At 48.2% G+C, this 15,991-nt stretch overlaps 1 protein-coding gene across 2 annotated transcripts in view; it reads right to left on the reverse strand.

Annotated features, from left to right (window-relative positions):
- Positions 1-15,991, reverse strand: part of RASGRF1 (Ras protein specific guanine nucleotide releasing factor 1) — an 89,588-nt gene that overhangs the window by 56,025 nt on the left and 17,572 nt on the right. Inside the window, exons 2-4 of one of the 2 annotated variants that reach the window (XM_034784412.1) lie at positions 8,210-8,316; positions 6,699-6,846; positions 1,249-1,341 (exon numbers count right to left, since the gene is read on the reverse strand). In XM_034784412.1, the coding sequence (XP_034640303.1) occupies positions 1,249-1,341; positions 6,699-6,846; positions 8,210-8,316 (348 nt within the window). Of the gene's footprint in view, positions 1-1,248; positions 1,342-6,698; positions 6,847-8,209; positions 8,317-15,991 lie in introns of those variants that run through there. The other variant, XM_034784413.1, reaches the window with a different exon arrangement.

Consider the following 15,991-nt stretch of genomic DNA (forward strand, 5'->3'; position numbering starts at 1 on the left):
TCTCTATGTCCTCGCTGCTGGGACATGAACAAGAACCCACTGAAAGGCACTTTCTTGGTGCATACGATCGCCTCTTTCTCCTTTTACAAAGATGAACGTAAGGCTCATTATCAGACGAAAAGAAAACCCCATTAACACTTCACCCCTCACTGCACAGGTAAAGTACAGCGCCCCAAACTGTCAGCGGGACAGTGAGGATATGAAAATACCCAACCTACCCAGTACCTAACACAGAGCTATCCATCTACCAATTCATTGATCAACCCGTAGGTTTGTGCGTGCGCACACACACACACACACACAAAATAATATACAGAGACAGGTTTGCTACGTTAAAAACAAAAAGCTTTTGATCCTTGTATGTACAATAAAAAATATCTAGAACATACCCAAATCTGTACCTAGATCTAGCCATAGTCACACCCACTTAAACCTGAAAGTGCAATGTTCTACGGCTGAAATCTCCTACACAACAAACAAAGGCAGTCCAACAACGCGACAGCCCCGAACCAGCGGGGCGGGAGGGGGCAGAGCCAGGACTCCTTCTCCTGTACATGTGTCGCTAACGGCAGTCAGTGGGGGTTCTCCACGGAGGTGGAGTAACTGCAGGACCAGGTCTCTGTGCAGGGGAAACTGACCCCAAGGAGAGACCGGGCTGATTTTCTGTGCAAGTTGTAGTTAGCCCACGATGCTCTCCTGCAATGGTCAGATTTAACCCGTTTTCTGCTTGCAGCTTTAGAAATACTGGAGCAGGCTGTGTAAGAAATGGCGATTGCTTTAAAGGATTATTTGTTCTCTGCAAGGAAGAATTCATTCTAACACAATTTCCCTGCAGCATCTCCGAGTCTGTAAATCTCTGCCTGTAGGGAATCCTGCTTTTCACAGGTCCCCACTACACCGAAATGGCAAGATTTAAGACGGGGCTATTCGTCTACGCGCTGACACAGTAGGGCGGTGAGGTGCCCACACCAACAGCAGAAGTGGTCAGTACTGAAGAAGGCAGAGACAATTAGCAGAAAGCTTTACAGAGCAGCATTCCCCTTCCTGAATTCATAGAGCGGGGACGGCTCGTCAAACAGCCCAGCCCAATCAACACCGCAGCAGGTCGCAAAGATCAAGCTTCATTCCCTGAAATACATTTCAAGTCAAGTGCTCACGTCACGGCTCCTTGCAGGTCAGTCGCAAGTACCCAGCGCCAGGGTTTAGTCACAACTTCTGCGAACGGATCTTTAACGTGACAAAACAAACCTTTTTGATTTTCTTGATATCGCTGTCATCGTCACTTGGCGCGCTGCTCTGAGTGGACTGGATGCGCTCGTTATCTTTAAGCAAGGAGGCAATCTATAAACACACAGGAAAACAAACTGACCAAAAGGTCCAGCGAGACAGCTCCGTGCACAAGCGCAGGAAGTGAAAATACGTGTGTGAACTAAGGCCTGTCCCCAGTGACCTGCATGCACCAGCCAGTAACTGCAAGGGCCAGAAGTGAACTGTGTGATAAAATCATTCGACTCCGGTACAACGCTGAGCTCTAGCCCTGATTCCATTTTAAATTACAAATGTAACAGATCATGTTGATTCTGCCTCTAATGAGAAAGCACTAACGATGCACTGATGAAAAGACAAGAGTATTCTAAATATCAACAAACTAAACTAGTTGTATGTAGGATAACATATTTGAAATATAGGCTGAACACATTTTATCCAAGATATTTTAAAAAATGGGAAATAGGATGTAACAGTTCTAGGCTAGAAATATTGCCAGATACCAAATGCAAAACTGGGCAACTGCTCTATGATAAAGTCTCTGGACAGAGCTTGTCAAGAAATGGGGTGGGAAGAAATTGCAGAAAATTCCCAAGTCACTTTTATCCTGCGCCTTTCAGACAGGAACGAGTTTTCAATTATTCACAATTTCGCACGAACATTTAGATGGATTATTGGGTTTTCTCCCCTCCCCCATTCCCTCTTTTCCTGCCCTGTTTTTAGTGGCAAGATGGGGAAAAAGGGGAAGGGGGAGGAAAAGGAGAAAGGAAGGGAGGAAGATTAAAAAAACAAAACTGAACATTTTTGAAAATGAAAATGTAAATGTTCATGCGAAATGGTGAATAATTGAAAACTCGTTTTAGTTCTGCAGGGTTTGAACTGCGCCAAGACCATTCTGACAAAGCGGTTAGAATCATGGGCAACGGGATCTTGACAGAACATGTACTGTATCCGTAACAGGAAACATTTCTTCCATATCCCTATAAAGCCCTATAGAATTTACTAGGGATGAAATCAGTAAGTCCCTTTAAAAATTGAATAGGTTCCTACTGAAGGGATTTTTAACAGGATAAAATTTAATAAGCAATGGGGTGCCTTTCTACAGAATTTTAAACCAACCTAAAGAAATTGCACTTCTGCAATATACTTCTATAGGCTGCATTACAGACGCTACAGAAAGGTGGTAACATTCTCTATCCAATTCCATCAGGCCTTTCCATACGGGTATGGGGCTTTCCAAACCAAGGAATTGCTGATTCAAAGGAAAGACAAGATGGAGCAAAGTTGTTCTTTCCCGTCCTTCCGGGGCCCTCTTTTACTTTTCAGATCTCCCTTTCCAGCCCTTGTTTTATGACTCACAGAAGACAGGTCGCTTTGCAGCTGAATTTTCACTGCACAGCCAGCTGCAGCGGTTCAGACAGAGCAACGCAGACTACCACGGCTCTGTTCTAGCACGAAGCATTTGATTCAGGAAATCACTGCAGCATGTGCTTAACTTTAAGTATGTGTTTCAATCCACTTGATTGATGTGCATACTCAAGCGCTTTGCTGAACAGGGACACTTTTCTGAATTGGGGCCTCAGGGCCCAAACCTGCGAAGTGCTGAGCGCTCCCAAGGGGTTCTGAGGACCCTCACGTTCTCTGAGCACTACTCGGAAGCAATCAGAACGATGCAGGATCTGGCCTGAGTATCTCTTCCACACTGCTCCCAGCCCCTTGCTAGGCCAAGCACCAGGAGTTCTAAGGTTTGGCTCCAGAATAGCAGATGCCTCGCTTGGAAGCAGGTCTCCCCAGCTCTGCCAACTGCGCCACGGGGCCAGCCGCAAAACGGCGTAATTAATTAATAATTAGCGTTTATCAAAGACAGCACATTAACGACAAAACTGAATTATCTCATTTTTTCTACCAACTAATGGGTGAACTGACTTTTCCGAGCTGGGAGCGAGGCTTACATCATCTGACTAATACCCAGGGTGGGAACAGGCTGGGTTTTCTTTTCTTCCTTTTTTAAATCAAGGAAGCAGAATTTGCACATTAAAGCAGAATCTGATTATTTGATCTCTACTTCAAAGAACACGGAAGAGGGGGAAAAAAACACCACAAGGTAAAATCCAATGCATTTGGGCTCAGAGAAGTGCTAATTAACTGCTAACACTTGGCCAGTTCCTAGATTATTGATTGCTTGGCATTTTTAATCCATAATCCCTTGGCCAATTTTAGGGTTTGCACACAACTCCCATATTTGCCTTATTAAAAATGTCAATAATTAGCACTGAGGCCTTAATCCCCAGGGACAGGAGGGCTGGAAAACTTGGCCCAGCTGAGATGAACAGCAGAAAATGGATCTAATTAGGATAGCGCCCGTCATACGTCGCTTTGGAGAGCAGCAACAGCTGTATTTGTATTTAACAACTGCGATGGGTCAATGGGGTTCATTTACCATCTCCAGCAGGCCCAGGGGTTAAACCCCAGCCAGTTCTTTTTAATCCCAAGTGTTAACACTTAGGAAGTGGCGACTGCAAATAATAACGCCTGCGTTACAACAACTCCGTAAACCGGACCGCGGGGTTGTTTTTCCAGAGCTCCTCAGGGTCAGCTCGGCCTTTGTGTCCTGCAGTGGGCGCACTTCCCCACAGGTGCAGCCAACTGCAGGATTGGGGCTCGGTGACATTCTCATTAAAATCCTGCCCCCAAACGGCGGATGCTGTGGATGGCGCTTACTCCCCCTTTGCCTATTGCAAGCTCGCCCTTGCAGAGGGGACGTTTCTGCCTGACTCATCCCGGTGTTTCAGAAGAGCTCACTTCTCTGCCTCTGGCATGCAGCAGCTTGCACCCAGGGTCCAGAGAGTGGAGTGTGTTTTTCTCACTGCCAGCCCTGCAGAGTGGAATCAGCCACAGACAGCCCAGGACACCACGGTTTTGCCAGCTGCTCTGCGTGCCTGTTCAGTTCTGGTGCAATTCAAAGTGTTGCACTGATCTCGAAAGCCCGGGGTCCTGGCCGAGACGCTGGTTCTGCTTTAGGCTCTGCACAGACAGCGGGGCTCAGCTGGGAAGACTGAGCGACCGTGCACCAGATTTCAGGGCAAGGCAGCTGGTGACCAAGCGTTCTTGGCGGAGAAGCCCCTCAGCTATGGAGTTCTCTCCCCCCGCTGCGCCAACAGAGTGTGTTGATTTGTAGGACGTGGCCCAAAGCTTCTCTCTGTCCTTGGGCTGTTGGCTGGGGCAGGCTGGGTTGGGAGGGGGGCAGGCATAGTTCCTGGGGGAGAGGGAGTCCCTTTCATTACTTTGGGGGGGTGCTGGTGCCCGGGCACCCAGAGACTTTTGTGATCAAGCACCATTAAAATGTAAAAAGGAAGAATCAGTATCCCAGCATCCCAATCACCAGAATCCCAGGGCTGACTCTTTCGCCTCGAACACTGCCATGGGATCGTTAACAACCCTCCTGGCCAGCGCCTTGGGTCAGGAATTGTCCATCAAGGGTCCGTTTCAACCAATCTCCCAATCAGAACTTTTTTTTTTTTAAAGTTTCAAAGTTGTCAAAACGTCCCACTTGGACATTCGCTAACTGAACGGTTTTGTTTCAGTTCAGCACAACTTTGTGTTTCGAAATTTTAGATAATTTTTACTAAAAAAAAAAAAAAGGTAAAAAATATAAAAAGAAAAAAATCTAAACCAAACATGTTGAAATTATTAAAACGTTTCATTCTGATTGACCAGATCCAAAAAATGTTCAGCTCATTGGTTTGTTATTATTTTCGAGATGTGTATTTTCATACCAATTTGGGATGGGAAAAATCTTCTAAATCTTGAAAATTCTTGCAGGAGAAGGAAACTGTTTCCCGCCCTCCTCCAGTTATGACTCACCCCAAAGTTATCCAACACGGTGCTGTAAGATTGGGACAGTAGTCAGTAGGGGCTCAAGGAAGAGTGCCACCTACTGGTTCACCCTGATTATTACAACACCATCAGCTTAAAAATCTATTAAAAATGGTAAAACAAGAGATACGGAATTGCGCTTATGAGGTGTAATTCTCCTTTTAGTCATCTGTACAGCGTATGGTATCATTAATGGGATGCCAATCAAGTTGGGGAACATACCCCCGTATGTTTATACTCTTAACAATAGAGGCAAATATATAAAGTATAATAGACCCCCAGACTTTTGCCTTCAGTCTAAGTTACCTTAATGATTTCCCCCTTTTGTATTCAGTATTGCTCTGCTGAATAATGTTTGTGTTTTGCCGTTTTGCGTGTTTTAATTTCCATCGTCTCTATTCCTGCTGTATCCTGCACGTTTACAATCACAGTGCATTAAGTTGATGCATATGCCACAACTGCAATGTTTTAAAGGCAATGCAGCACTTAGAAATGCTTTCAGAGCTGTTCTCTGTTTAAAGCCACTTGCTTAGTCTTAGTGAATTGTCAATTTAATGTAAAGCATTCATTAACATGCATTGCCCTGAATGTATTTAGGTACCAAAGTGATGGCAGTTTGTATATAGCAAAGGGAGATTCACTTACAAAGCTTGACCTGGCCCTAGAAACAGCAGGGCATATCCATTTTCATGTTTTTTCCTTTTCCTTCTCTCTAGCCATCTAATTGTTGACTTCTTTATGTAAGTTTTCACAGTAAATGGACATCTAATTATTGTGTTACATAGAATAATGGACAAAAATAACACAGAAATTCTCTACTTTTCTCCACCCACCACCCAAAACCACCAGCTTTAACCTTTGCCTGTAAAATATAATCAGCTTTTTAAATCACTCCCCTATGTGTCACATACAGCCCAAACAGGCATTCTATGCCAAGCATTAGGCAGACGCATGCATCTGATAGACTTCACTGCTGCCGCTAATTGTTAGAAATAGAGTGCCGAATTTTCACTGCCTTGCATCTCTTGTGGTCACTGGCAACTGTGCAAAGTAACTGCAAAGGGCATGGCATGCCTCCAATTCCCAAAAGTGAATGTTTTACAGCTCCTTTGCACTGCTGTACATAACCACCCGAGGGGCAGGCAGGGGAGAGTCAGAGGGGTCATTCGTTCAGATGGGATCACAGATTCTGTTGAAAATTTCATGACCCTAGAAACACAAGGTGGGCAACTTTCTAATGTACTGGGACCAACACAGCTAGACCAACCAAGACTGCCAATGATACTAGAAAACACCTTGACAATCCACTGCAGGGACCCTGAGTAGGACAATATAAACGCATAGGGCCAAATCCACTTCCTGGTGTAACTCCATCCATTTAATGACTATGGTCCATTTCTCTCGCCATTATGCCAGAATAAATGAGGTGATAAATACACCCATATGACCAAGTGACCTGACCTGCATGTTTCCTGTAACCTACTGGAAATGAACCAACAGTGCCTTTTGCTTTGAATTCAGAATGATCAGTATCATTGGAGAGTTGGGCTCTTTACCTCCGATTTCAGACGTTCAATCTCGATTTCCCCATCTTCAATCTGTTGTCTTAGTTGCTTGGCAACAGTTTTCTCGGTTTCCACAATCTGAAGTAAATGGAGGTACTTCTGCATTAAAGCTTCATGCTCTGTAGCAAGATTCCTATAACTGTTATATAGACACATCAATTAAAATGTTTCCTCCCCTTCCATCCTCCTTTCCCTCCTTGCTCTCTATTCCCTGCAGTTCGCTCAGCCTGTGCTCTGGTACCTGCTGTGGGGGGAGGCGCTCAGGTACCATTGCAAGCTCGGCCAACGCTGACCCTGCAAGCCTCACTCAGGCCAAGGGCTCGCTGAAAGTCTTGCCATACTACGTCACGGGGGATCGGGCTCTGCTGGTTCTGATCCTGCAGACTCTTAATGTGCATAACTTTGCTCACGTGATTCTGATGAGTAAAGCTACGCAGGATCAGGGCCACTCCTGCAGTGTTTCCTGGCTCCTTATCACCAGGCAAGAAGCCTCCTCCACCAGGCAATGCCCTTCTCTGCCGTGGGGTGTGGACATGCCGGGCTGCGCACACTCAGTCAGAACTGACTGACAAGTGAGAATCTGGATCAAACCCTGACTATTTCCTGAAGTGAGAGCGTGACTTCTAGAGACATGGCAAAGAGATTAAAACGTTCAGGGCCAGATTCCCCTCTCCCGTCACACCTGCCAGTCAAGTTCCATGAATTTAGCAGAAGGGCAGACGCTGGCTCTTGATTTTCTTACAGAGACAGCACCAGACATTTTTATCTAACGTCCCACAAATACTACGCATCTTCTCCCCCCACCCCCACCTGGGTACTTCTCCTTAGCGCTGCAGGCTGTGGCCAGCACGGACTCTCCCACCCAAGAACTGCAACTGAGCTGCACTCCCCTTTTCAAAGCAGGAAAACCTGGGCTTTGAATATCTAGTTCTCTCCGTTGCTGTTCTTTCATCTTTGCTCTTTGCAGATTTTCTTTAGATCAGAACAAAAATTAAGTAACTTTTTCTGAAACCAAAGATAGGTCTAATCCCTTGGCCAGTCGGTCAGGTCAGAGAGAGGCGACTATTAACCGGGGCCAGATCCTGCCAGCGGCTGCCTGCGGGTGCACCTACCTGGAATCCATCCACACAGAGCAGCTTGCAGGATCAGGCCCTTAGAATTCTGTCTCCCCCTGAGCAGTAGGGTTTGAACTGGGCCTCCTGCACACACCCCTTTCTTCTCCCTGGGGCCTGCTCCCATGAAGCTGCTGCGCTCCCTCAACTCCCAGTGACACCAGCGGGCGTTCAGATCCATCGGCCTCTTGCAAGAGCAAGTCCCAGGTCGACCCACTGCAGCTTGTTTAAGCAACAGAGAGTTGCGACATTTTGGCCCCCTTCACCAAACCATCCTTTTCCATGAATTGAACCGCCATCGCGTCTGGACTCTGAAACTGCCGCTCTGCACCTGGCAGCCAAATGAGCTGCTCCAGGTCACCTGGTGTTTGCGATTTCAGAAGGTGATACCTTGCGTGAGTTATCGCTGCTACCCATTCATCGCAGTCTTTGGCATCCTCCGTCCTCAGCTCCAGGGTTTTCTGATTATCATGGTTGAAACTAACAGTAAAATAATGCTGCAAAAACAAAGATACTATTGTTACTACCACATTAGGGTCACTAGAACTGAACTTTCACTTTATGATCATCCATGTTTCATTTCATTACGAAGCTCATTGAAATATTGCCTAAGAGGAGCCCGCAAAGCAAACGTATTGGAACCAAAGCTTCAGACAAGAGAGTGGCGCCTTGTGGGAAGGCCAGGCCAGCACGTTGTACATGGGAATGAAGGTGGAAGTGAGAAAAAGGCAGGGAAGAGGGTCCGACTGGATTCTGTTACTGCCATATAGGACCTGCCATATACATTCAGGGCGATCTGCTTGCAGCTACCCAGGAGAGAAGCCAGGTGAGTGCTTCTCGGAGTAAATCTCACCCTGGCCCATGGGGCCGAGCTGGCCCAGGGAGTACAAACGGCAAGCCCCTGTGGCCATTGCCCACGTTCGAGTGGAAGTGAGAGGCATGACCATGGACATCCATTGCACAGCGCATCCTAAACTAAATCCCTGATGCCCTGACTTTGCTTTGACATTCAGTGCAGGCCCCACGCCATGTGCTTGCAGCAATCAGAGCGCAAGGCTCTAACGGACAACAGCACAATAAGACTCAGTGTGCGAACTATATTTAGCTTCCCTTGACATTTACAGTATTTGTGTTAATTGTGATCATGGTGGCAGCCAGCACAGGCACTAGGATTTCGCTGTTCATGAGCTTTCCTGTTGTCTCCTAGGAAACAGGTAACGTACTCGAATGTCAGACACTCCACTGAAACACTGAACTAATACAAACCCTGCTAGAACATGCTCTTTCTGCCATTAGCTGCTGCTTGGTAGTAAAGTTTAGCAAGAAACCTGACTTAATAGAGATCTCTGCAAAAACCTAACAGCTTGCAGTTTACTCACCTGTATTATCTAGGGAGATGGTGGAATCTCCATCCTTAAAGGTTCTTAAGGTCAGGCTTGACAAGCCCTGGCTGGGATGATTTAGTTGGGGTTGGTCCTGCTTTGAGCAGGGGGTTGGACTAGATACCTCCTGAGGTCCCGTCCAACCCTGCTATTCTCTGATTTGTCTAAATATTTCTGAGAACTCCAGGAAACAGGACGCCAGCTGGCACAAACTCCACTGAGCCACATAAGCGTGAACAGTAATTACAGACAGACAGTAGCTCGGTTAGGGACCATGCCCATTTATTTTTGAATTTGGATATTTTGTCAGCTAGCAGACAAGACACACGCGTTTCACAGCAATTCCCTCCCTGGTTGGAAGGATTTATTGTGGGTCAGGTGCGAACAGTCACTCAGGGTCAGGCATGCCTATCTACAGACCTGCCATAAGTTGCTCATCACAGTGATATTCCAAGTGCTGGACAAGGTAGCCCCAAGTGTTCCCCGAAGGTGCTCTTCTCCATCTGCCCCCATTCCCACGTCCCCCACAGCCTGTTCTGATCCTCCTCCACCTCCACTCTCTCTTTTCATCCTAACTTCCCATGCCAGGCACCTCCTGGGGTGGCCAGAGCCAGGTGTCACTACTGAGGAGAGGAGAGGTTTTCAGTTAAACCTGGACTTGGGACAGGTGCGGCCTCAGTCTGGTCTCCTCTCCACAGCACTCCCAAAGCCAGGTCCCACTGCTGGAAACGCTGGGCCCCCATGTCTGAGAACCTTAGTCTGGGCTTGGCTAGCTGCAGCGGGCCCGCAGACAGCACTTGTCTTGGTGGGTCATTGTGGATAGAGAAGCAGCCTCTGACATCTCCAGTCCTGGCCCTTGTAGATTAGGACGAGGTCTCTTCATTCAACTCAGAAATGAAGGAGTCCAGTGCAATGGCGGCGGGGGCGGGGGGAGGTTGGGCACAGGCCGGGAGCAGAGTGCTGTGCTTTCCGGAGTTTGCAGGTGGCTTTGATCTGCAGCTCCAGGCAGATGCAGAGAGCACATGAGTGTATTGCACAAACCGTCTGCTATGGCTGGTTATACAGGCCTGTGAGAAAGACTGACGTAATGCCTATCCTCTAGAACAAGACCGGGTTGGCTGGCCACCCTGTCTCAGTAACTGGCACATCACTGGATACCAACAGCATCTGCTCTACTTCTTCCTGACCCCGAGCGAACTCCTGTACGTCACTCCACGTGGGGCAGGCTCTTCACATGCTCCAACACATGGTCCTTTCAGAGGTGGGAATCTGTCACCCTTCTCGGACTGCTGCAGTTTTCTAACTAGATCTGCAAGAGAGCTTAGTCCTGACGCTCTCCCCCACTAGTGAAATAGGAATGCGTGCCATAAACCCGCTCTAGTGCGTTAGCTACAGTGCCCAGCACAGGGAAGGGTAGGGATGCGTGGGGAAGAGGTGGCCCCAGCCTGAACCTAAAACCCAGAACTCTGGGGGTTCTAGAATTCAAATCCAGAACTCTGGGGGTTCTAGAATTCAAAGCCTCTAGAACTTTTCAGAGTTTTGTTCCGGTCACGGAAAGGAGAATTTTTCACCCCTCAGAGTTCGCATGCATTCGGTGACATCTCCAGAACTTTTCTGAAAATGCCAGTGGTTTTGTGCTGATTTCACCACCTAACGCAGGGTTATTCCCACCATCTCACGAAGATTTTCCTCCTGAGATGTCTGCCTGAGTCCCTTTCCACTGCTGATCCCATGGACAAGATTCATCCTTCCATCTTGCTGCAAGAGAAACAAAGTCACCCTCTTTCCCTCAGGAACTCCCTCCCTCCAGCACGCCATGGTGTTCAGCACTGTGGGCAGCATGGCTGCCGGCTCTGCATACGTCATGCAGGCGTGCTGCACTGTCAGGAAGGGGACATTGTTCTCACTTTATGCATACAAAACATCTCGCTGCTCTGCCAAGGAGTCTAAACTCAAACCTCCGTGGGGCATGGATGCAGCGCTGCAAGACCGCCACAACGGATTTTCCTGCAGAACATGGCAGCTGCTTTCCTCAGGAACAAATCCATACCGCAGCAGAATTAAGAAACTGTCTTTTCTTCGCACTGACTTATTTTTCTTTCCCCCTGAAGATGCTATTACTGATGACGAAGAATCTCCGATACAGAACCTGTTTGTTTATCAAACTACAGAGCTATTTACACACACACTTATTTCTCCATCTCCATTATGTTTCCTTTTTTAATACGCTTGTGCAGAGCTTGTGAAGTTTGAGATTTTGCAAATTCTTTTTTCCTGTAATTTAACCCATTTCTTCAAGGGTGATTCTAACTAAACGGGCTCTTATGTTGTACCAACAATGACAGCTCTCATTTGAGAGCAATTCTCATCCTGCTCCAGGGCTACCAAGGGAATACGGTTTTAAAAAGATTTGCAGCAACCCAGCTCTCACAGTTTGCTGAAACAAAAGGCTGATGTGACTCTGGGACTTAGAGCTGGTCAAAAATGGCAAGTATGTTTTATTAAAAAATCAAAATGTCTGATTTTTCAATAAAAACGAGCCCCCCGATTGTTTATTCTCTCCATTTATTCCGCTTTCCATTTTGCTGCTTAAAAGCAGGAAATAACAAAAACAGAAAAGAATTCAGTTTCAAAATCTAAATTTTTTAGTTTTTTGAGGAAAGTCTGAAAAAATGATTTTCCCCCCATGAATATTTGTTTTTGAAACCAGGCCATTTATCGTTACAATTCAAAAGTTCCGGATGAAAGCTTTCAAGCGGCCGGGTTACCCCCGAGCTTTGAGCAGGTTCTCCCCTCCTCAGGGCTCGTCGCACTCTTTTCAGCTGGAGGCTCAAGGCCACCATCCGGCTTGTTCTTCTGGAGGATCTGGTCGTGACTTAGATCTTTTCACACAGGCTTCAGCTAGGGCAGTCGCCCACCAATAATTATAGATCAATGACACATGGCCAGAGCTCTGTATTTGTGGGTGCTTCCGCCCCTCAGGGGCCTGGCTGTGGTGTTTGCTACATTGCTTGTGACAAGCTGGGAGAGCATGAGTGAACTGGGCCCAGCACCACTCCAGCGCCTTTGATTTAAGGCTGATACGTTTTACCGTACTGGGAACTTAATTAAGCTTCCAACATAATTACGCTGTAAATGTAACTCCAGAAAGGAAGGCTTTGAAAGCTATGGAAATGAGCCTTTTCGCAGCATCCAGATGTAAATGGAGGTTTTCTTTTCTCATCTCTCAATGGAACCGGCCCTGTTTTACAGGCTGTACATGGGGATCACTTCCTCCCCCAGTGAAATGCGGTTATTTCTGGGGAAGGGCACGGTGGCTGTTTCACAGCACACAGAACAGGACCTAGCTGTTTAAGACAGAAGAGAACATTAACTTCCCCAGCTGAAACTGACATGGGAATTTAAGTCCTACAGTCTAGCTCTGACCCCCTGGCCTCGGAAATGAGGGACCCTGAGGAACATCATTTTTTCTGTAGTGAACACACTGTTTTATTAAACAAACAAACAACCTGGAACTTCTGATCCTGAAACCAAACCAGCACTCTGTGCACAGCAGCACACTTTATGTAGAAAGTTGCTATTTACAACAAAATAAAAAGTTCATTTACTCTAATGCTCACTGTTATTGTGTTGTGTCCCTCCCTTCTCCCCAAGACCCCCTTCGTCCTTGTCAGAGACCCCCAGTCCACGCCCTCTCCCCAGACTCCCCCCGTGTCCGAACTCCCCCCCCCCCCCCCCCCTCCCCTCCCCCTCCCCCTGGGGCCTGTCCTGGATACCCACCCCTGCAGCCCAGCCTGGTCCCCGACAGCCCCATGGAGCGTTTTGTCAGCTGCACGCTGTCCTGGAAGGATGTGGGGTGGCGTGCGGTACATGCAGAGTGGGAGAAGGTGGGATCTACCACTGCTGTCGGGCATGGGTGCGTCTAGCTGCTGGAGCAGGAGTTCCCAATGGCAATTTGGGACCACAGGACTACTTTACAAGTCAGGCCAGATGCAGGATGTCCTGCACAATGCGGGACACTTGAGAGGGGTGTACTATGGGCTAGGAACATCACTGCCTGTGTAAGTATTTGCCCGAGGGACCGGAGTTCACAGGCTCAGCATTCTTGCTGAAGTGACTGAATTTTTAATGATGCTAAAGTCAGTTCACAGCCTCCGTGCCCGTCTGGGCGCCTCGACGCTTCTGGATGCTCAAATAGCCATGGCTGCAAACAATGCCCGTCGTTACCCAGACTGGCCAGAAGTCTGAACACTTCACCCCATCAGGCACAGATCTGGCCCCTGTGATTCATGCATTTGTGATCTCTAGGCTCCAGCACTGTAACCCATGAAGCCAAGGCATCTTAAAAGTCTCCAACTGGTACAAACTTCAGCAGCCTCTCTGCTTCGCAACACTGGTCTCCACAAACCCAACAGCCAGGTGCTCTGCTCTTTGCCGTCGCTCCCCACTGAGCAAAGAGGCTTCTGTTCTGCTAGTCAACGCCCACCATGGGAATGGCTTGAGCTACCGGAGAGATTGTCTCTCCCTCTGCAACCCGGACTTCCCATGGCAGCTCCACTCCACTGGAGCAACGAACCTGACAGGCAGTGAGGAAAGGTCTGAGAGTGTGGGCGTGAAACCTTTCACAAGAGCGGGGCCTGGACGGTGGAACCCAGAGCCACAACAGACCACACTGTGCTCAGAACGACATGCGAGTATTTCTTTGACTTCGCTTTCCTGCAGCAAGCTCTTCTGACCATTGGCTCGCATGGGGCAGCTGGAGGGAGAGGCGGAAGGAATGCATTGCTGACTTTCAAGCTACTTGTACAGGTGGAGAAGACAGCGAGCTTTTGGTTGTTCTTTATATCAGTTTGGGAGCTGCTCAGATCCGGGGGTGATGAGGCCATACACGTACCTAAATGTTTTCTTTTGAGAGGCTGAATGGCCCAGCGATTAGGAGCTGGGGGATTTGTTCAGCCTTGACTTGAGGAAGGGAGGCATCACCTACTGTGTCCTCAAGATAAACACACACCCTAAAACCTACCGGTAAAAATTAAGGAGCCCAAAAATCTGGAGAGTCCCATTTAAGGCTCAAACATGCAGTGTCAAAGCTGAAGGCTGCTACCGTCACATTCCCTGCTCTAGCCCGTTGTGCTGAACCAGCGAACCTCCCTGTGTTGGTCAGTTCAGGTCACACTCCAACTTTGTGTTCCCCAGTGATCCCCTGTATTCCCGCTGAGCCCTGGGACCCCGCACTGTACACCCCCTGCCCAGCAAAGCCCCACATCGCAGCAACCAGCCTTCCACCCTGGGAACTAGAACGGCTTTGAGCTCGACTCCCATCACCGCTCACGGGCTGGAGCAGCACCAGAAACTGCCTCTCCTGTAGCGCACATTCAGACGGGACGTGCCAGGAGGTGGAAGTTGGAACCCCGTAGAGTTGCCTACCCCCACTCTCCCAATGGGTCCCAGTTACACCCCGAGAACAGGAAGAACGTAGGAATTGCCAAAGCAGGTCCCAGCAGGGCTCCAGCTAGCCCAGTCTCCCGGCTCTGACACTGGCCAGCACCGACTGCTTCAGAGGAAAGAGCAATAAACTCAGCAGGAGGTAATTTTGGGTGACCTACCTGTAGGGAAGTCTCTGCCTTAATCAGTTTCATTTCTTAGAGCTCGGTTTCTGCCCTGAAGCGTGAGGATTTAAGAAGGTGAAAGATAAAGTAGCAGGGATCCATGTCAGGAGCCAGAAGACAGTGTGAGTGCAAGTCACAGGCACTTAGCTTCCCCTTCACATGGCTACAACGGGGGAGCAGGCCCGAAATGAGCATACGAGGATCTACATTCCACCATCTTTCCTATCACTGATTTCAGCCCCGAGTCCTCGCCAGCTCAGGGACAGTGGGACACGGGCCAGGGCCAGGATCAAAAGCATCTTTGTGTGCAATGCACTTTTCTGTAGGGAACTCTGCAGGCAGTATCTGTCTTTTGGCCAGTTCGGAGAGTTGGACCTTTGGGGGTTTTGTTTCACTTCTCCAGCCAGCTGGATTAGTGAACTGCAGTTTAAATCCTCTCTGTAATTGTACCTTGCATTCCAATTTCAGGTTTGAAGACATGGGGGCTAAACCTTCCCACATCAGGCAGGCAGTCGGCTGAAGTCACTCATGTGACTAGAGCAGAGGATTCTGCTCCTGCTAGAAGCAGTGAAAGTCAGTTCATATACAATTAAAATCTAATTCCGGGAGTTGCTGGAACGTATACCTGGGGGTTCATTGTACCACTCTGACGGATTTATTCCCAGACAGAACTCGGGAAGCACGGTGCATGTGAAAGAAGGAAATTATTTCATGTTTGAATAATAAAACTCCCACCACCTTTTCTCTTACTGAATTAGGATCCCTCTCTGGTATCACTCACACATCAAACTCAGCACTCTGGCATTATTTCTGAAAGGAGCAGACTAACTCCGTGGGCTGAGGCACCCACACATCACAGCCTCTGACCTCGCTTGGCGCTAGGGATGGCACCAGGAAGAGCCGTCTGAGCCCTGGCGCTACAGTCAGAGCCACACAAGTGGCACTGGAGAGGCACAAGTGCCTGCCTGCCTTGGCAGGATCACGGCATCGGAGATATCACAGGCCACAAGATTTCCCTCGGTTACCCCTGCAGCGAGCAGTAGTGTCATGGGACCCACCTACCTTGGGGTCACAGCCCAAAGGAAAAGATGTGTCAGTCCCAGCTTCCTACAGCCTCACCCAGAGGGAAATATAACAAGCCAGGGCAGCTGCTTTTCACCTGGTCCCAGTGAGAATAAAGT

This window comes from Trachemys scripta, chromosome 10, assembly GCF_013100865.1.
Source record: "Trachemys scripta elegans isolate TJP31775 chromosome 10, CAS_Tse_1.0, whole genome shotgun sequence".
Taxonomy (NCBI): Eukaryota; Metazoa; Chordata; order Testudines; family Emydidae; genus Trachemys; species Trachemys scripta.